General features: G+C 35.8%; 2 protein-coding genes across 2 annotated transcripts; both read right to left on the bottom strand.

Annotated features, from left to right (window-relative positions):
- Positions 1-354: 354 nt before the first annotated feature.
- Positions 355-2,880, bottom strand: LOC112758401 (uncharacterized protein At5g41620). The gene is made up of 3 exons (XM_025807071.3): positions 2,305-2,880; positions 1,849-1,974; positions 355-1,574 (listed from the first exon to the last, which is right to left on the bottom strand). Exons 1-3 carry the CDS (start codon positions 2,608-2,610, stop codon positions 489-491), a joined length of 1,518 nt encoding a protein of 505 aa, XP_025662856.1. The 5' UTR covers positions 2,611-2,880; the 3' UTR covers positions 355-488.
- Positions 2,881-15,197: 12,317 nt separating this feature from the next.
- On the bottom strand, positions 15,198-16,518 carry LOC112756840 (uncharacterized). The gene is made up of 3 exons (XM_025805454.1): positions 16,062-16,518; positions 15,878-15,977; positions 15,198-15,666 (listed from the first exon to the last, which is right to left on the bottom strand). The coding sequence occupies exons 1-3, from the start codon at positions 16,516-16,518 to the stop codon at positions 15,198-15,200; spliced, it is 1,026 nt and encodes a 341-aa protein (XP_025661239.1).
- Between the last annotated feature and the right edge of the window lie 5,734 nt (positions 16,519-22,252).

Below are 22,252 nucleotides of genomic sequence, written 5' to 3'. Positions count from 1 at the left end.
CGAAGAGAGCTCCAACACAAACACCACAACTACCCAGTGGCTATTCTCAATGGAACTGCGGTTATGGGCTTCTCACTTGGAGCTTGACTTTATATAATAAATTAAGAATTGTCAAACGTTGAATCCATTTTCAACATTATTGCCGGCTTTGATCCTTTCCTTTTAACATATCCGATGCAGATAGACTCAATTGCGAATATTATATTTTATTTAGTGACGTGTGCTTGTGCGTACGGTGCAAGCATCTCCGTTTAATTGGCAGATTTAATTAATAATTAACAATTAAATCCACACAATGTTGACAAATTTGGAGTCAACTTTGCACCGGAAAGCAAAGTTGGCATTGCTGATCAATTGCTCAAATGAGTATATCATATTGTCGAATTGTTTTAATTCTAGAAAGAAGGTTATGATTTATAACAAATACTCTGTACATTCCTAAAAGCTTTAAAATCTATTGTTTTCTGAAAAAGCATTGTATGTAAAGTTCACATTGAAGGTTTGTGGGGCTGTAATCTTGCTTCAAGCAGTTTTGCCATCAGCGAGTTCTCATTAACTCCCTTTGGCAATTTGGAAGAAGAACAAGACTCAGACATGTCACTCAGCTTAGGCCTACAATTCCCTGTAACCACTGAACCCTCCCCGAAAATGTTCTCTGTCTCTGGATAAACCTTATCACCTTCTGATGATATAGAACTGCTCCCAACATGCTTTTCAATCGTTTCCTTTTGAGCTTGTGTTGCCAATTCACATTCTTCTGACTGAACCTGTTTCCTCATTGCTGCATTATCCAGTGAATGCAGGCATGGGTGAATCTCTTTTGGGGTGTGGCTACTGCATCTGCCTGAATCAACCGACCTTTTCGCTTGAAGAAATGTTTCAATATCAACACCTAACTTGTCAACAACAGAATCTCTTCCTCCTGATTGGACTTGCTTCGTTTGCCTGCGCTCATCAAGCCAAGCCTCTGAAATATGAAGCATTAGCCTATCAAGGTTATTTTCACCTTTAACCTGACCCGTCTCAGCGCCATTATTCTGTGTTAGAGAACGTGCTTCTCGTTCATAGTCTCTTATTCCTTTGGCAAAGTCGTCACACAGATTCTCCAATAGGATCCGACCTTTTTGCTCTCTTTCAAGATCTCTGAGACAACTTGACAGTGAAGACTTCATCTCCGAAAGCTCCCTTGTGAGCTTTCGACAAACGCTTTCCGAATGCTGTCTCAACCTCCTTTCTTCTTCTATCTCTTCATTCATTGATTGAACTGTAGCTTTAACTTTTTCATGTTCATTGTTCTTCCTCACAAGCTTGTCCTCTTCTATTTGCCTCATTAGGATCTCCATTTCCTGCTTACTCATTCGCTTTTCTTGTAGTAACTCTCTGACCTGTACCTGAGAAAGATCTAGCTCCATTTTCAAGGCTTTTATCACTGACATACTCGATGCATTCTGTTCTTCAAGGCTCGAGATGCGGCTCAGTACTTTGAGTAACTCTCTTGATGTTTTAGGGTCGCCACATTTACCCCTTAACTCCGCAGAACTTGTTGGATTTACTGAAAGATTGTACGGTGCCACCTATTTTAAGCAAACAAAAAAAATTCAAACTTAATATATACCATAATGATAATGGCTTATAAATTGAGGATTGAAGTTAGCTCAAATCAACAAAGTCAGTTATAAATCTATTTCTCTTTTTAACATATAATGTTCCCTATAACTCAAGTAAACCACTAATGAGATACCACTGATATAAAAGAGAACAGAACATGTAGAATATAAAGGAAAAATTAAACACAGATATATAATACTTACTTCCAATGTAAAATTAAACATAGATAATAATACTTACTTTCACGGAGTTACAGTAACTTGCAGGGGACACTGGCTGAGGAGCACAACCCTTACTTTCAACTGATCTACGGTGCTTGAGAGGTGATGCTTGGACATGTCTTTTCGAATTACGTTCTAATTTGGGCTTCATTGAGGAACATAAGAATAATACAATTACTTGTCTAAAAATGCATCAACAAATTCCACTAAAGCTGATTGAATTATAAATTTACGAATTCAGTTCACCCAGTCAATTGTTATAAATAACCAAAACTAAGTTTCCAATTTCAAAAGTGAAACTAAAATTTCCAATTATAGTTATAAGAAAAGAATGACACAAAAGGATGCGAAGAAACTAGCATACTCACTAAGCAGCAAATCATGCACCAAGAGTAGAAAAAGAAACTAGCAAACTCCCTAAGAATCAAAACATGCACAAGACTAGAAAAAGAAACTCGCGTAGTCGGGATTATACCTGGTGATAGGGGCTATCAGGAGGGTCAGCAAAGTGTTTAGGAAGCTTAAGAAGTGTGTTGCCCTTGCGGCGGCAGCGGGGAAGTAGTGCCATGTGGTAGGGCTGAGTCTCCCAGAGTTGTGCACAGAGCTCTCTGGCAGAGAGTGACGATGATGTGGGGCAGTTGAGGAATTCTTGAATGTTGATTCTGGAGTGGTGAGATGGAAGCTGAAGCCTCCATAAGGGTGGAGGAGTAGAAGAACCACCCCTTTTGTCCACAAACACCATTATTCCTTCTTCCCTTTTCTCCTCTCTACCTCTTTCCATCTCTCTCTTTCTCTCTCTCTCTCTCTCTCAACTAATTTTGTTTTGGCTTTTGGTGTGTACTTGTTTTGAAATACTTCACAGTGCACCAAGAAAGCAGCATGAACAAGTTAAGTAAGCTTGAGTGAGGGAGTAAGTTACAAAGGCAGCTTCTATTGTTTGAGTGCAGGCAGCCACCTCAGCACGTGCCCTCAATGTTGGGGCCGGCCCCCCATCCCAACACCTTAATTTTGTCTCCCTTTTGTCTTGTTTCCTCCTGCCTAAAATAATTGTTTCTCACTTTCATTTGTAATTGACAATTTGTAGACTAAATTCCCACGGTGGATTTTTAGATTCACTAATTTTTCAGATTTAAAATTTACTGTACAGCTCCTCGAAATCTAATTCTATGCATTATATTGATTTCTAAATGTTTTTCAACTTTAAATCAACCAATAAAATAGTAAATTAGTTCTGACTTATCACGTTAAACACATAATTAAATAACATCTTTTTATTTTAGTCCTTAAATAAGATAAAAGAAGGTAGTTTTAGAGAATAAAAAAAAATATAATGATTTGTATATCATATAATTTTTTTTTTGTTTTTGTCTTATTTAAATGTCAAAACGAAACGACGCTGTTTAGCCATATGTCCAGCATGATAAGTTAGAGTGAATTCAACACTTAGTTCGCTAATTTTGTATTAGAAAGGGTCTAGAGACTAATATGGTGTCCAAAAAAAATCTCAAAGACCAGTATAAATAATTTTAAATTTGAGGGACTAAAATGATAAAAATTATGAATATGAGAAACTACTTTAAAAATTTAGTCACAACTTATAATTCTCTGCTATTATATATATAATGGTATATAATGGTGGGTTCTGTTATGATTATGGATGTAATACCTATGGTGGCCACATAATCAAAAGTTAGCCTGTAGTCTAGATTTGTTTGTAGTTAGCGAATATTGAATTTAGTTTTAAAATAATCTAAGGTAAATGATTCATGAATAGTGTAGGATTATGTTAATAATTTTTATTGTAATTCATGACTAAAAAAGATGAATTTTAAAATTGGGAATGACAGACATAGACAGTGTCATGGTTGATTTTTTTATGTGTTTAGCTACAGTGATGGCAGAAATAAATGTGATTCGATATGTAGTTCTTTACGTTGGTTTTTTATGAGGAGGTATATTTCGGTTCTATTTTTTTCGTTGTGGAACCTAAAGTAATTTGCGTGGTACTATCTTAAAGTGGTATCATTTTGTTTGTCAATTTCAATCCTAACAGATATAATGTAAAGTCGGTCTAATTATGATTCGTAACATTTTGTATTGAATATTTAGATGCAACAATAATAGCGTACCAACTAAATACAGTTTTGGCCCACCGCAGACCACACATAGTTTAGGACGACACAACTTCTTCAACTCCAAAATAAAACCCTCTCCCTTCCTCAACAAGCTTTTTTCAATAGGAGTTTTCGTGAAAAAAAAAATTAAAAGATTCTGTCTTTATTGAATATAATTTCTATCAATCACATACATATGTAATGCTATCCCTGATAATTAGCTATAAGACATTCTATTATTAGACTTGGTAATACAAGATATTTACATAAAGTTCATCAAATCACTTAATAATTTCAAGGAATTTATTTTCTAATATGCAGCCATGACAAATAGAATTTGATCTCCAATAGATTTGATTTATATTAGATATCATTAATGGATAAGCACACAATTTTATTTTTTTTTTAGAAAGGGTAAAATATTATTCTGGTCCCAACGTTTGGACCATATTTTAATTTGATTCCTAATGTTTTAAATGTTTTATTTTAGTTCCGAAAAGTTTCAAATGGGTTCAATGTTGTCTCGCAGTTAAATTTGACATGAACAATTAGCATATTTAAGAGCTAATATAACGTTCGATTTCGTATTTAAATAAAATCCACCTACCAATGATCACTAATGTAAAAAAATTTTCGTCAATTATTCGAGTCAAATTTAACGATAGGACAATATTGAATCTATTTAAAACTTTTTAGGACTAAAAGAAGACGTTTGAAACATTATGGACTAAATTATGATTTAGCTTAAATGTTAAGGATCAAAATAATACTTTACTATTTCAGAAATAATTTCAATGTACAATTATAATAATAATCTTGAATTAATTAAAAGGACTTAAACTATTAAACCCTTTGCGTCTTAAAAGTAGCTCATTAATAAAACTAAACATGTCTTTTACACGACCAAACTTTGATAGAAAGCATCATGTGTCAGCTCTCTCTCTCTCTCTCTCTCTCTCTCTCTCTCTCTCTCTCTATTAGGACATAAAAGTATATTTTTTCTAAGACTAAAATTGTAAAAAAAATAAGACAAATCATTTTCAAATCTCAAATCATTTTCCAAACTTAAATTATTTCCAATGTCAACTTAGTTTTAATATCCAATCATTTTCAATATTAAACCATTTTCGAATATCAATTCACTTCCAATATCAAATTAACTCCAAAAATCAAGAAAACTAATTCAACAAAGTCAACGAACAAATCAGAATACCTAACCTTCTCAAATAGTCAATAAATCAACCAGGCAAATAATTACATTCATCTAAAGCAACTCAATTCAATTTATAAAACTTGCACAAATCACAAAAATATATTTTTCGTATCCAGTTATAATAATTATTGTAAATAAACTGAGTTTAAGAAAAAATTCTACCTCGAATAATCGAAATTTGAAAACTATAAAACGCGTCAAAAACTCTTTTTCTACCGGCCCACCATAGCTACAATTTTCCGCTATTACATCTATAATAATTTGCAGAACCAAATGTTATAGTGTAACATTTCATATATATATATATATAGCAAAGGTTCTGCTATGGTTATGGATGTGATGCCTATGGTGGCCACATGGTTAAAAGTTAGACTGTGGTCTAAATTTGCTTATAGTTAAGGTTCTGCTATGGTTATGGATGTGATGCCTTTGGTGGCCACATGGTCAAAAGTTAGATTGTGGTCTAAATTTGCTTATAGTTAATGAATATTAAGCTTAGTTTTAAAATAATCTAAGGTAAATGATTTATGAATAGTACAGGGTTATATTGATAATTTTCATTATAATTCATGACTAGAAGAGATGAATATTAAAATTAGAGATGACAAACATAGGCGGTGTCATGGATAATTTTTTTGATGTGTTTGACTATGATGATGGTTAGGGGTGTGCAAAAAAACTGGTTTCACTAAACTGAATTGAAACTGAACTGAAACTGTTTTAAATAAACCAATTTTTTTAAATAAAAAACTAAACTGAAACCATAGTTTTTATGAAAAATCAGTTTATTAAAAACCAGTTTTTATGGTTCAGTTTAGTTTTAAACCAAATTAAAACTGGTTTTATTTAAACTCTAAAATTAATTTTACATACTCTTTCTTTCTCTTTCTTCCTTCTCTCTCTCTCCCCTTTCTCTCTCTCTCTCTCTCTCTCTCTCTCTCTCTCCTCTCCCTCTCTCTCTCTCACCCCCTTCCTTTTTCTCCCTCTCCCTCTTTTTCCTCTCTCTCTCCCCCTCTACCTCTCCTTCCCCTTCCTTCTTCTCTCTCCTCCCCTCTCCCCCCTTTTTTTCTCTCTCTCCCTCCCCTCTTTCTTCCTCTCTCTCTTCTTCTCCTCTTTCTCCCCTCATCTCTCCCTTCTCTCTCTCTCTCTCTCTCTCTCTCTTCCCCTTTCTTCCTTCTCTCCCTTCTCTATCTCTCTCTCTCTTTCTCTCTCTCCCCCTCCTCTTTGTCTCCCTCTTTTTCTCTCTCCTCTTCTCCTTCTCTCTCTCTCTCTCTCTCTCCTTTTTCTCCTCTCCCTCTCCCTTCCTTTCCCTCTCTCTTCCTCTCTTCTCTTCCTCCTCTCTCCCCTCCCCTCTTTCTTCTCTCTCTCTCTTTCCCCCTCCTCTTTCTCCCTCTCCCTCCATTCCCCCTCTCTCTCCCCCTCTTATCTCTTTCTCTCTCTCCCCCTCTCCCTCCCCCTTCCTTCTTCTCTCTCTTCCTCTCTCTCTCTCTCTCCCTTTTTTTCTCTCCCTCCTCTCCCTCCTCTCTCTTTCTCTCTCCTCCTCCCCTCTTTCTTCCTCTCTCTCTCTCTCCTTCTCCTCTTTCTCCCCCTCCTCTCTCTCTCTCTCTCTCTCTCTCTCTCCCTCCCTTCCCCTTCTCTCTCTCTCTTTCTCTTTTCCCTCTTTCCCTTTTGTTTCTCTCCTCTCCGCCCTCTCTCCACCTCCCCTCTCTCTTCCTCTTTCTCTCTCTCTCTCTCATTTTTTCTCTTTTTTCTTTCTCTCTCCTATTCTTCTCTCTCTCCTTTCCTTCTTTCTTTCTCCTTTTCTCTCTCTTTTTCTCATTTATCTCTCTCTTTATTCTCTTTCTCTCCTTCCTTTTCTCTTTCTATTTCTCTCTCATCCTTTTTTCACTCTATATCCCTCTCTCTTTCTCTTCCTCTTTTCCAAAATAAGAGAGAGAAGGAGGAGAGAGAGAGAGAAGAGAGAGAAGAGGAGAGAGAGAAGAGAGGGAAAAAAGAGCGCAAGAAAGAGAGAAGGAGGAAGAGAGAGAGGAGAAAAATTGAGAGAGACAGAGAGAAAGAGAGAGGGAGAAAGAGAGAGAGAGAGAGAGAGAGAGAGAAATGGGAGAGAGAGGGAGTGAGAGACAGAGAGAGAGGGATATGGAGAGAGAGAAATGAGAGAAAGGGATAGAGAGGAGAAAAGGAGAGAGAAAGAAAGGGAAAGGGAAGAAAGAAGGGCAGGGGAGAGAGAGAGAGAGAGAGAGAGAGAGAGAGAGAGAGAAGGGAGAGAGAGATGGAGATGGAGATAGGGAGAGAGAGGGGAAGAGAGAGAAAAGAAAAGGTGGAGAGAGAGGGGAAGACAAAGAAAGGGAGGGGGAGAAAGAAGGGGAGTTAGAGAGAAGAGGAAGAGAGTGGAGGGAGAGAGAGAGAGAGAGAGAGGAGGGAGAGAAGGAGAGAGGGAGAAAAGGGAGAGAGAAAGAGAGAGGGAGAGAGAAGAGGGAGAGATGGAGAGAGAGAGAGAGAGGAAGACAAAGAGAGGGGAGGGGAGAAAGAGGGGAAGGAGGAGAGAGAGGGAAAAGGAAAATAGAGAGGAGGGAGAGAGAGAAAGGAGGAGAGAGAGGGAGAGAAAGAAAGAGAGAAAGGAGAGAGAAGGAGAGAAGAAGAGAGAGAAAAAAGAGAGAAAGGAGAGAGAGGGAGGGAAGAAGAGAGAGAGAGAGAGAGCGAAAGAGGGAAATGAGAGAGAGAGAGAGAGAAAGAGAGAGGAAGAGAGAGGGGGAGGGAGGGAGAGAGAGGAAGAGAGAGAGAGAGGGGGAGGAGGGAGGGGGAGAGAGAGGGAGAGAGAGGGAGAGGAGAGAGAGTGAGAGGGGAGAGAGAGAGTGGGGAGAGAGAGAGAAAGAAAGATGGAGAGTGTGAAAACTAGTTTTAGCCTATAAACCAGTTTAAACTGGTTTTTTTAATTAAAACCAGTTTTATTTTTATGAACTGGTTTAAACTGGTGCACTGTATTATAAACTGGTTTAGAACTAGTTTCATATGTGACAAAGCAGTTTGGTTTAGTTTCTAAACCATTTAAAATGGTTTAGTGCAGTTTCAGTTCAGTTTATAGAAAAACTGAACCATGCACACCCCTAATGATGGTGGAGGTAAATGTGATTCGATATGTAGTTCTTCACATTGGCTTTTGATGGGGAGGTATATTTCGGCCCTATTTTTTTCGATGTAAAATCCTAAGTAATTTGCGTGGCACTATCTCAAAATGGTATCGTCTTTCTTGTCAATTTCAATCTCAACAAATACAATGTAAGGTTAGTCTTATTATGATTCGTGGCATTTTGTGTTGGATATTTAAGTGCAGTAATAATAGCATACCAATTAAATAAAGGTTTGGCCCATCGCAGACCACACATAGCTTACGACGACACAACTTCTTCAACTTTGAAATAAAACCTGCCCTCTTCCTCAACAAGCTTTTTCCAATGGAAACTTTCGTGAAAAAAGATTTTAAAATGTTCCATCTTTATTGAATATAATTTCTATCAATCACATACATGATGCTATCCCTGATAATTAGCTATAGAATTTTTTATTATTGGACTTGATAATACAAGATATTGACATAAAGTTCATCAAATCACTTAATAATTTCGAGGAATTTATTTCTTAATATGTAGCCATGACAGATAGAATTTGATCTGCAATAGATTTGATTTATATCAGATCTCATTAATGGATAAGCACACAATTTTATTTTTTAAAAATAATTTTGATGTACAATTACAATAATAACCTCGAATTAATTATAAGGACTTAAGCTATTAAACTCTTTGCGTCTTAAAAGTTGCTCATTAATAAAACTAAACATGTCTTTCACACAGTCAAACTTTGATAAAAAATATCACGCCTTTTCTACATACTTCAATAATATAGACATCCATAGCCATGACTCTCAAAATCACGGCAGACGTCACCTCTCTCTCTCTTCTCTCTTCTCTCTTCTCTCTCTTAATTAGGACATAAAAGTATATCTTTTCTAAGATTAACATTATAAAAAAATAATAAGACAAAAAAAACCCTAAATTTAAGAAATAAAAATTTAAATTTGTCGTTTTACTTCACATCATTGCGGGCTGTTTTTTATTTAAATAAATATCAAAAAACGATTTATTTCCATAATACGACACAGCTAATTTTTTTTTATTTGCACAACTCTATTTCACAATCCCATCAACAAAATAAATTTGCGCTACATCTCAAGACAGATGCCTACAAAATGGTCATTTCAGGTCTAGCACACGCGAAGGGGGCATATCTAAGAAGCCAAACGCAAAATGGCACGCTTTTTATTTTTAATATGGAGGAGAGGTTGGTGTGTTGAAACGTTATGGAGAGCACAGGAGCTTTACCTGCATGTGGTGTTAGGGGAGCACAACTCGGACCGAGGGAGTTGGAGACAAGAACACGGACAGTCCGATTAGAGGGAGCAACTCGGACCGTCTGATTTGTGATAGGCCAGACACGTGGCGCGCATTCGTTGCTCCCCAGGACGGTGCCCCTTATACCAACATGCTTCCTCACACCTAACTCACTCCATCCGATCTCTTTCATACAACCCCACCAGCAATCCCTTTTCTCTCTTCTTCTTCTTCTTCAGCTTCCATAACTCCATTTTTCTTCATGCAAGCTTGAAGCAAAAATTTACAATGCCTAAGAAACAAAAATATAAAGATGTTGATCGTTCTAAACTTCATATTATATATTATCTCAGCCATCCTGATTATGTAAGTTTAGTTTTTAATTTTTTTTTTATATTTCAGATTTATTATTATTGTTAAAAATTTAGGAATATATATTTAAATGAAATAAATATTATATGTTATAGAGTTAATATTATTTTTGTTAGGAAGTGAATTTAGGAACATATAGGTTAAAATTGTGATTATCATTAGAACTTAGGAATTTATAGTTGAGTCTATATATGTGTATATGAATAGTTGTAGTTGATTAGTGAACTTTTTAATTAATAATAATATTTAAATTGATGTAATCTCATAAATTAGTAAAAATAATATATGTTTAAAATTTTTTGTAATAATTTTAGAAATTATAATTAATTATTATGTTTAAGTTGGATAACTTTTGAAAATGGTTTGAGAAATTTTGAGTAAATTAGGCAGAATTTTTTTAATAAATTTTTATTTGTTGTTATATTTTTAATTGAAATAAATATGTTAGTGTAGTTGAGGGCATTGTTATTAAAACCGGATCGGATCGGACCGGCCGGTTCAAGAAAAGAACCGGTGAATCATACCAAAAATTGATCCGATCCGATGATGTCACTGCATTAGTCAATGAAGCGGTCAAAGTCGATAAGACCGGTTCGACCGAACCGTCTGAGTTTCAAAATTTTTTCAAAATGTGGAAGATGGGGTTCGAACCCCCCTTTTCAAGGAGAAAAATGATATATATATATATATATATATATATATATATCAGCAAATAACTTACTTTTTAAGAAAAAACTACCATTTGTACCCATGAATTTTGCGAACGTTGACAAAAGTACCCATCAAACAAGAAAGTTAACGTTGTACCCATGAAAGATGGGTTTCGTGTGACAATAGTACCCAAACCGTGATTTTTTGTTGACTTTTTAATAAAATTATCAAATTACCCCTTCTATCTTCTTCCCCAAATTCCAAATTTCACAACCTTCATCATTCGTCTTCCTCCTCTGCTGCTGCCAGCCACCTTGTGGAACAACTACTATCCAACCTGAAAGGGGCAACCTGCAACAACGGCCGCATCTTGAGGCCCTCCCGCAACAACCTCTCTCTCAGAGGAACCATCTCTCCCTTCCTCTCCAACTGCACCTACCTCCAATCACTCGACCTCTCCTCCAACGCCCTCACCGGACCCATCCCTCCCGACATCCAGTCCCTCGTCAACCTCGCCGTCCTCAACCTCTCTTCTAACCAACTCCAGGGCCAGATCCCGCCACAGCTCACAATGTGCGCCTACCTCAACGTCATTGACCTCCATGATAACCTCCTCACTGGTCCCATTCCCCAGCAATTGGGCCTCCTCGTCAGGCTCTCCACCTTCGATGTATCTAATAACAGGCTTTCCGAACCCATACCGCCTTCTTTGTCCAACCGGACCGGCACTCTTCCCCGCTTCAACGCTACCTCCTTCTTGGGGAACAAGGATCTCTACAGCTACCCTCTTCCGCCCATCAAGACTAGGGGCTTGTCTGTTTTGGCCATTGTTGGGATCGGGCTCGGGAGTGGCCTTGCCAGCCTCGTCCTTAGGTTCACTGGGGTTTGCATATGGTTGAAAGTCACGGAGCACAAGATGGCTCTGGATGAAGGCAAAATCAGTCAGTTCATGCCTGGTGGCTGGCAGCAGCAGAGGAGGAAGACGAAGGATGAGGGTTGTGAAATTTGGAATTTGGGGAAGAAGATAGAAGGGGTAATTTGGAAATTTTATTAAAAAGTCAACGAAAAATCACGGTTTGGGTACTATTGTTACACGGAACCCATCTTTCATGGGTACAACGTTAGTTTTCTTGTTTGATGGGTACTTTTGTCAGCGTTTGCAAAATTCATGGGTACCAATGGTAGTTTTTCCTTATTTAATTTAGTTAAGTTTTTGTTATAAACCCATTCATTCTTAAATTAATTATGTTTTTAGTTAACAATAATTATAGAGTCACTTATTTCTTTTAGAGTAAGGTATCGTTTTTATCCTTAACATTTGTGGTAAGTCCTATTTGTGTCCCTAACGTTTAAATCGTCCTATTTGTATCCTTAACGTTTATAAAAGTGACTCAATATTATCCTACTATCAATTATATTAACAAATCAGATTATATTTTTCAATTATTCTCACTTGGATGTATTCATTCTCAATTAGGTCTCACTTGGATGTGTTCGATTTTAATATTATACCCACTATTTGTGTTTAGATTCAATTATATCCTTAGAAAAGTGAATTATGTAAATGTTGTAGGAATTAGTTTCAATATTTGATGAGCTATTTTTCAGAGTAAATCATCGATTCTATCCCAGACATTTGTATTCTAACTTCAAGAAGAGATTTTTAAAACTCAAACTAAAGCGCTCATGATGTGTAATTGATGGCAGGATAACATTGAATCACTTTTACAAACGTTAGAGATACAAATAGGACGATTTAAACGTTAGGGACACAAATAGGATTTACCCCAAACGTTGGGACAAAAATAATACTTTACTCTTTTTTTATAATTATATAGTGTCTGTGAATATTATTTTTTAATAAATATTTTTTTTGTTTGAATGGGATTTAGTAAAATTATATATCATAGCTTTGCGATTTGAATTATTATGTCTTGTTTAGATAATTGTGGAAATTATTTAAATTATATATCATAGATAGTTATTATCATTTAGTAGTAAATTAGTCATTGTTAATGATTTGACTAATAATCTGCTATATTTTTGTAGAGTTTACTGTATCTGACATGTGATCACCCACTCCCTCTGGATCGATACAATGATAGGGTTGAGGAGCATTTACAGTTTACTGGTTTCTTTCATATTTCTCAAATTAGAGTAGTTCAAGGTCAAAAAGCACTGGTAAATGCACTAGTCAAAAGGTGGCACCCAGACACATATACCTTTCACCTTCTTGTTGGTGAATGTGCTGTGACACTGGAAGATGTTGCTGTTATCCTTGGTCTTCCAACAGACGGTCTTCCAGTCACAGGGATGACTATGAGTAGTTTTGAAGCCTTAGAGGCGGAGTGTTTGCAGCAATTTGGGATTGCACCAAGGAAGTCGGACCGTAGAGCAAGCTGCATAAAAATAATCTGACTTCGAGATCTAAAAGAAAGATTATAGTTGGTTGACAAAACCAGCATGCAGAGGTATGTGAAGTGCCACATTATGTTATTATTTGGTATAGTCTTGTTTGGTGACAAGTCTAGGACATCTGTGCACTGGAAGTTCTTGCCTTTGCTTCGTGATTTTGGTAGTATCGGACAGTACAGTTGGGGATTTGCATGCTTGGAACACCTGTACAGGTCATTATGCAGGGCATCTCGTTTCGACTGCAAGGAAATCGATGGTCCGCTAACACTTCTGCTAACCTGGGCTTGGATCTGTCTCCCATATCTAGCTCCGGTTCCTCGGGAACCCCGGAGTTTTTCGCTTGCAAATAGGTATCATTATGTTACAGTTAAAATCCTATATTCAACTGTAGAAAGGAATTGTGTTAATGAATTAAGTCATATTAGGTGGCATAATTGGGAGTGTGGAGACCGACACTTTAGGTATCTTACACTTGAGCAGTTTAGGAAAGCCTTGGATGATCTCCAGGAAGGCCAGGTGTGTAGTTATTAAAGAAGTATTTGATGGTTGATTTAGTGTTATTGTTATCTGGGTTGTAATAATGCGTTTTCGTTATTTTCCGCAGTTTGTGTGGCTTGCTTATGCTGTTGATCACATTGAACTAGATATAATTCCTCCAGATATCTACATGCACTTGGTTGTGTGGAGCGCTACGGTGCCATTAGTGTCTTTTGAAATCATTGAGTGGCATGCAATCGATAGGTTTAGGAGACAGTTTGGTTTCGTGCAGGGAGTCCCTCATCAGGAACGGAATCTTGATAAGGCACACGGAATGGTCCTGACTGGTCCTAAGAATATTGACTGGACCACGGCCACGACTCAATCATTTTGGGTGATACAGTGGACAAACAGGTATAACCACATTCAAACTGAGCTTCCCATGCCTCCACAGCATCCCTTGGATATTTACATGTACAGGTACCGTGCAAGATATGGCAACCACTTGAACCTGTCGGATCGTGTGGGTCAAGAGAATGTTGAGGGTAATCAAGTCATGGATGATGACAATGAAGAACAGGAGCAACAGTCACCGCCACCTCCACCTCCACCTCCACCTCCACCTCCACCTACACAAGAACAACCGCAATTTTCAAACCCATATGTACCACAAACACAGTTTACTACATCATATCCAATACATCAGCAATATTGAGGTACTCCACAGCTTGACTCAGGAGATGTAGCATCTTTTAGCCAGTTACATGGATTCATGGCTGCAGAAGCAGGCCAATCACAGTATGGCCAGCAGCGTGATATCATGGCTGGTAGGTATTCCTTGGACGCTTTGCATCCATACCGCACTTCCTCGGTTAGTACTGGAGGGTTGGTATCTGGGGACTCTAGTAGGAGTGACGGTGGTAGATGAATTCTTAATAGTCAAAATCCTCGTCGTGTTTCAATGGGTCTAATTGAAGAAAATGCTAGGACAGCTGAGCTAGAGACGGATGAGTATCTAGTTGATACCCCGGATGACGATGAGGATGAGGATGAAGATGAAGACATGGACGAAGATGAAGAATTTGATAATGATGCTTCTGGTGAGCATGATGGTGCATGTCCTATTACTGCTTTAATCTTTAGCCAATTTATTATATTATATTCATATATGGTTCATTTGCTTATATTATATACTTGCTGGGTCATTTGATTATATTATATTCATATTTGGTTGATTTGCTTATATTACATACTTGCTGGGTCATATCATTTGTGTTGATTTGATTATATTAGAAACTGGTTCAGTCAACTAAATAAGTTGTACACAGGTGAGGCACGAACTCCAGCTGAAATAAGGAAAGGCTACAATCTCTGGGTTGATCTGCCACGTCGTAGCGCTAATCGATACACTCCATCCGTGTTCAAAAGGATCTCCAAGAAATGCAAGGATCTTGTGGACGACATGAAGTGTGCAAGGAGAAAGTAGTTTTTGTGTAGTTAGTATTATTACTGTGTAGTTCATCGAACATTTTTCCATGTATCGTTTAAATGTTCTATGTATTGTCACAATTCATATCATGGAGTAGTTTTCTATCGAACATGGCATATGGTGGTTCAAATAACATACTTTATAGTAGTTTGATATTAGTTACAATGCTTCAAATAAAATAGAGTACATAGAATTAACACGAAATACATAAATCTACTGAGCATTATTGCCGGCACTTGCACCACCTGCCTAACGACATCTACTATGGCTGTGTCCCTCAGCCCCACATTGCCTACATATCCTAGGACGACGTAACATTCGCGTGTCCATCTCGTTCAAGAAGCACGTCATCCTTGGACGACCTTTGGTTACTCGTCTCAGGTACGGATTCGGAACGAATCGAGGCCCGTTGTAAGCAGGCCATGTAGTAGGATTCTCCAGTGGCCTAAACCTGGCTCGGTAAACCCGTCGAACTTGGTCAATCTTATACACCTCATGAACATAAACTTGCCAATCTAGTCGTTGATTTGCACAACACGCAAACACATGTCTACAAGAAATTCGGTCCACCTGGAACTCACCGCAGTCACATCGTTGTCGACGGAGGTCGACGGCAAACTCCACTCCACTTGCCATCTCACGCACTTCAAAGACCTCATTCTGCCTGTCGAAGCAATTCACCTGGATGTTTCCTGAAGCAAGTTGATTTGCATGCAACCTGGAGGTCACAAGCTCAAAAAAAACATGGCCAGCAGTAATCCGAGCCTCCGCCTCAGCTCTTTTTCGAGTGAACAACTCGTTGAGCCTGTAGAAAGTTGCTTTCACAAGTGGGGAGATTGCGTGCACCCTTCAAGACTGAGTTGATGCATTCCACGAGGTTCGTAGTCATGTGACCCCATCGGTAACCACCGTCGAATGCCAATGCCTACTGTTCGCGGGGGATTCGGTTTAGCCAGGTTGTGTAAGCCTCGCCCCGTTCTCGTAAAGGTTGGTAACACAATTCGTACTCGCGGACCGTCCTCGAATATCCTGTGCAATAAGAAAGGACAAATTACAAAATAAACCATTAATAGTACCCTATTAATAATGAAACTCAAATTACAACAAGGTTACCTATATTGACGACAAGCTTCTGTAGGTATGGTGCCTTAAACTTTCTCAAAAAATTCGACTCTATATGCCTGATGCAAAACATGTGGAAAGCTCTGGGAGGCGACCAAGCTCCGTTACTGCGAGCCACAACTGCATTGATGGATTTGTGTTGGTCAGAGATCAGTCCCACACTATCCCGCATCACTACATGCTGTCGCAGGTTACTCAGAAAAAAGTGCCACGCATCAGAAATCTCTCCCTCCACAATAGCAAATGCAATTTGGACGATATCGTTGTTTCCATCCTGTGAAACTGCAACCAACAGACAACCCTTGTACTTTCTGTACAAGTGAGTCCCATCTACTTGGACAACTGGTTTACAATGTCTGAATGCTCTAATACAGGGGTAATAACTCCAGAAGACTCGATGTAACACCCGGATATCCGTAACCAAGTCATCGCCTTGATATGCAGGCATAGTCTCAAAATGGACAACTGCTGATGGCTCCTTATGACACATGGCCTCAAACCATATAGGCAAAGCTTCGTACGATACTTTCCAACCTCCAAATATTTTTTCAACTGACTTTTACTTAGCCAACCATGCTTTTCGATAGTTGACGGTGTAATTGAACTTCGACTGTACTTCCACAATAACTGATTTCACCTTTATCGAGGGATCAACCTCAACCAACTGCTTTATTGCTTCTGCAATTGTGTTCGAATCCAGCTTCGAATGATCCTGAGAAATGATTGCTCTGGTGCAAGTGTGACTACCATTATACCTCCTTATAACCCAACAGTACTTTCTGCTGATCATGCTAACCCTGATAAGCCAATCACAACCTGACCCATACTGCGTACACTTGGCATAAAATGTCAGCGGCTCCGACTCATACACCCGGTAGTCTACACCTCTTCGGATAGTATAATCTTTTATCTCCCTAATAACAGCTTCCCTAGAACTGAATTTCATACCTACGGAAAATTCACAATCTGCGACAACAGAAATTTCTGCCACGACGACAGTCGTAGCATAAATATTTAATACACAAATATTTAATAAGTGCAATTAAAATTAAATCAATCCACAATACAGCAATCTTAGTATAATTAATAAACACTAATTAAAAGCATAAGCACATAAATAAATACTAAATAGTAAATACTAATTATTATTTAACTTCATCAATAACTAACTGCAAATAATGTTATTAACTAAACAAACATACAATCAAATGCTAACTTGCGTATATTATCTCATATCACGTAACTATTTGTTCACATCGATCAATACAAATTATTATAAAATTCTAATCCTTCGTATATATCTATAGTCAAATACGTACCTGCATTCATATACTCCAAAAATTTCGGAGCGTGCATGGCTTCCAAGTCCAAAACTCGCACGAAAGACGGCTCCTCAAACGGGTGTTCGTTTGCGAGTGCATTTGCCACGTCAGCTACATTTAGTGCCACAGTGCCGTCACCTTGGTCTTCGTCTCCATCAGGACCAACAACTTCATAATTGCTTTCAAACTTTTTCTCACTATCGTTGTTGTAATCTTTCTGTTCAATATTTCGATCGACTTCAGACAGTTCGAATTCAACATACACCTCAATGAATGATATCTGACCGCGACTTTCAATATACATTGAAAACATCTCTTGCATGCTCGCTTCATCTGTTACATATTTCGTTTGAAATTGAACGAATCCACCAAATACAGGTATGGGATACCTGTATAAAATACATGATATTCTTCTAGACAACCCAGATTCTATCTTCTCACAAATCACACCTTTTAGTTCTTCGAATGAGATTGTGAATGGAATAACAATATCTAACGGATTTTCACAAATAAATTTCACTCCTTCAACAGTTTCTAACAAAATCTGACCGAAATAATATACTTTCAGTAAGAATCTATCATCCATTTTTCTCATTCATATGAATAAACTTCAAACTCTCATTATTTTTTTTCGTCTGAAAGAAGAGAAAGATAGACCGAGTTCCTGAAGGAAGAAGACGATGAATTGAAGGAGAAACACTCTTATCAGTACAATACGAGCTACCCACATTTATATAATAGTTAAAAAACATATTAAACTCAAATCGGGCCCACCGATTACGCTTCACATATTCAAAAAAATATTTTTTTATACCAACTCGGTGGGTCCATTTTCATTTTATAAAAAAATGAATTCTAATCGGAGGGTCCGTTTTCTTTTTACAAAAAAAAAAAAACTAATTGGACGGTCCGATTAGTTAACCGTAAAATTCAAATTTTCTCTCCCTCATAACTCGGACCATCCGATTTGGTAACCCAATTTTTTTTAACAGAATTTGGATGGTCCGATTTCTTGCACCATATTTTAGCCAAAAGCTGTCCCACATCCATGTATAGCACCCCCATCATCCATATCAATGCATAACACACACACGCATGACATATCTAAATTAATCAACCCAAAACGGTATCTTTGGTGCATTATTTACAACAATACTACTATTATTAAGGTCCAATTTGGGTAAATAGCTTAATTAAGTTTCTTTTAAAAAATAGTTTAAACAATAAATATTTATATTAAAAGTAATTTATAAATAAGTTATTTTATATTTGATTTTTTAGTTCTAAAAGTGATTATTTAAAAAAATATGATAAAAAAAATTTTATTATAAAAAAATTATTTTTTTAACTTTTTCATAAGTACTCTTTTTTTGTAACTTCTCTGTAAGCACTTAAATAACTTTTTAAAAAGTTACAATTTAATTTTAAAAATTATAACAGACATTAATATTATTACTTTTTATAAATCAAAAGTTTAAAAAAATAACTTTTGAAACTTCTGAAACGGACCCTAAATATAATACTACTGCTAGTCCTTTTTTTTGGGTTTTGGTGAAGACAAGATAATAATAATAATAATAATAATAATAATAATAATAATAATAATAATAACACGTTTATTAACAATACAAATAAGATGAATAATAATAATAATAATAATTTAATTAAATTTTAGATTTGTACATTTTAATTAAATTCCATTAAAAGATTATGGTATCAATTTTAAAGTTCGTAACTGTGTATCGCAACTATCTTAAACCACAATCTTATTTATTTATTAGCACCACAACCTCTCTTCTCTTCTCAAAACTTTTAAAATTTAAAATTTAAATTTTAAATAAAAAATAATAATTTCAGGATCTTATAATTTGACTATATTAAAAAATAAATTTAAATTAATACCATACAAATTATAATTATTTTATAATAAATTAAATAAAAAATCAAAATTAAAATAATACGATTCAAATTGTAACAAATTATTTCGATCAAAATCAAAATCAAAATCAAAATCATTTTTTGCTATTTATTTAAATAAAAAAGCCATTGTGGGCTAACCTAATTACCTAAGAGCTACGGGTTATAGAAGCTATAATAAGAGCATGAGACCGAAGCAGAGTATCCTTGAATTTGTTGAAGGACACACACACACATATATATGTTATGCACTTAATTATGACTAATTATCTGATTAAGTGAAAGGTTAAAGATTTGAAGGGGGATTAAGCATGCGAATTCATGGGATGGCGCATTGCAAATAGCACTGAGTAATTTTGCAATTGCATGGTAAAATCTAACACAAAAAAACAAAACAAAACAAAACAAAAGCAAAGGGTCCACAAATTGATACGAGGACTTTGCAGATACATAATGATATCATAAAAAAATCCAAGTGAACTTGTGGTCCATCTTTCTTTTCACCTCATCTAATACCTTGGATTGTACATACATTCCTTGGATTATTATTTTTCAGGACACACATTAGGTATTGCCTAGAAAATTCACTTCTTGGTATCAATTCTATGACATACTAGTCTAGAAGTGGTTCGTTTAAAAGTAAAAGCATATTCAACAATAAAAAACATGGTCAAAAATTATTATTTTGGGAAAATGTAAGTATGTAACTGTAACTATGACTGTGTGCGACTCCCTTTCACATACTTTAACATCTTCCAACATCATTAAGGGATGCTGTGACAAGTTCATAACATTCTTAATAGGGTATGCTAGCTAAATACATAGACTACATTTTTCATTGGGAGAGATTTTGCGCCCTTATGCGTAGACCTTGAACGAGGTTTCCTTTTTCTGTCTTCCAATAAAAAACACTGCCATGTGCTTCGATCCTTCCCTATGCTCACCATCACAACTTGCTTGGTTCATCAAGTATCACATAATCAATCACCAACCGTGTAAGTGTGTTATTTAAAGTTCACCTAGGAACACGTGAAATCAAAAAAGAGAACACATACTTATTCGTTATTGGACCAGCTTGTGTGTTTGCTTTACCCTAAAATTGAGCGTGGTCTAAAAGCCTTGTTTTTCAAGTCGGCAATTAATAAGGTGTGCGTTGCCCTATATTTTTTTTTTTTTGGCTATAAGTAATGGATAATTAAAGTTGTTATACAATTTGTTTCTCTTTGTTTTAGACTTTTAGCAAACCAAGTATTACTGAGTAACTAGGTTGCCAATGGGGAAAGTAAGGGATGTGAAATGTGAATTGAAGAATGCTTATGGCTACTGATAATAACATCTTTCAACTTGAAGAATGCTTATGGCTACTTCCTTTGATTAACCACGAATTAATGTAGTTACCGCCGCAGCATATGCTCTTTTGAAAGATGCTTATAAAAATTGACAACGGGCATTGAGTAACATCAGTGAAGTGCATTCGTTTTTTTCACATTTCTTCTGTTCCTTGCAAAGTTGACAATACTTCGTGCATGGATCTCGGTGGAAAAAAGCTATAAAAAAGCCATCTACATGAAACTTCCACTGTGTTCTGAGCAATGTCTAAGCGTTACTTCTGAAGATGGTTTTTAAATGGAGTAGCACATGCCATGGTTCACAATTACTCAGGTTTTCAGTTTACAACAATAGGGTAATGCAGATACAACCTTAAACTTCTGTCAAAAAAAGAAAAAAGATACAACCTTAAACTACTAAGTGTGTGTTTGGATTTACGTTGAGAAAACTGGAATTTGAATAGAAGTGATTTTGTAAAATTGATTTTAGGTAGAAGTGAGTTTGTGCTAACATGATTTATTAGTAAATATTGTTTGGATAATATTAGTTAAAATCACTTCTAAATAAATAATTAATTAACTACTAAAAAAATATAATATTAAATTATAATATTATTTTTTTAAGTATATTTAATTTTTTTATATTTTTTTAGTATTTTTTATATAATATTTTTTTATAGTACTCTATTTTAGTATATTATAATTTTTTATTATTATAATAAAAATTAATATTTATTTATAAAATTAAAAATAACATAAAAATTGACAACTTTTTAAATTTTTTTATAGTAAAATTAATATTTATTTATTAAATTAAAAATATTTAAAATAACATATTTTAGTACTCTCTCTTAATAATTTTATTTTTATTATTATTTTAGGTTCTAATTTCTTACAAGTTATATTTTTATTATTATTTATAATTAATTTTTTATTTAATTTATCATTTTTAATTAGAACAATAATACATATTATAAAAAATTAAAATAATAAACAGTGCACAAAAATTAGAATAATTGTTTTAATATTCTCAGTATTTATTTAGAAAAAATTATGGAAAAACCAATAATAACTAGCAACAAACTTAAACGTACGTTGAGTAAACGCAGAAGCTATAATTTCTTGCTTCTAGTGAACGAGCTTTTGGGATGCAGAATCACGTTGGTGTTCAAAGAAGAAAAATGGCCAAACATCAAAGAACAACGTTCAAAGCATTGAAACGCACTTTTATCCTCTTCAACGTGTTTCACAAACACACCCTAACTCAATACATAACCTAAGTTGACTACCTTAGACAATATGTAACATGAAAAAAACTATAACCAATACTGTTTAAAGTGATGCCCCAGTTGACATTGGTAATGAACCATCTCCTACATCTTGGATCAGTGCCATCACTGCACCACTCTCCACTGATAACAGAATATTAAATAAAAATGAAGAGTTTCATATATAATGTACCGTGCTAATAAATTACAAAGTCCTAATGTATAAACTTGAGCTTGAAGGCAATCAGACTCAGACCTGCAATCACAGAAGGAAAAATATATTTCAACTCTATTATTAGTTTTTCGGAGTTTCTTTAGCAGAAAACAAAACAGTAACAAGACAGATA

This window comes from Arachis hypogaea, chromosome 16 (assembly GCF_003086295.3).
Source record: "Arachis hypogaea cultivar Tifrunner chromosome 16, arahy.Tifrunner.gnm2.J5K5, whole genome shotgun sequence".
NCBI lineage: Eukaryota > Viridiplantae > Streptophyta > Magnoliopsida > Fabales > Fabaceae > Arachis > Arachis hypogaea.
Note: the sequence above shows the minus strand (reverse complement) of the source record. Positions and strands in the feature narration are given on the sequence as shown.

Excerpts from the sequence above, each read along its gene's own strand:
- LOC112758401 (XM_025807071.3), bottom strand. The coding sequence starts at position 2,610 with ATGGAAAGAGGTAGAGAGGAGAAAAGGGAAGAAGGAATAATGGTGTTT. Across the intron at positions 1,975-2,304 it reads CTGATAGCCCCTATCACCAG|CCCAAATTAGAACGTAATTC; the intron begins GTATAATCCCGA and ends TCCTCAATGAAG. Across the intron at positions 1,575-1,848 it reads GTTACTGTAACTCCGTGAAA|GTGGCACCGTACAATCTTTC; the intron begins GTAAGTATTATT and ends TGCTTAAAATAG.
- LOC112756840 (XM_025805454.1), bottom strand. The coding sequence starts at position 16,518 with ATGCCTGCATATCAAGGCGATGACTTGGTTACGGATATCCGGGTGTTA. Across the intron at positions 15,978-16,061 it reads GAAGCTTGTCGTCAATATAG|GATATTCGAGGACGGTCCGC; the intron begins GTAACCTTGTTG and ends CTTATTGCACAG. Across the intron at positions 15,667-15,877 it reads AACCGAATCCCCCGCGAACA|GTTGCATGCAAATCAACTTG; the intron begins GTAGGCATTGGC and ends TGTGACCTCCAG.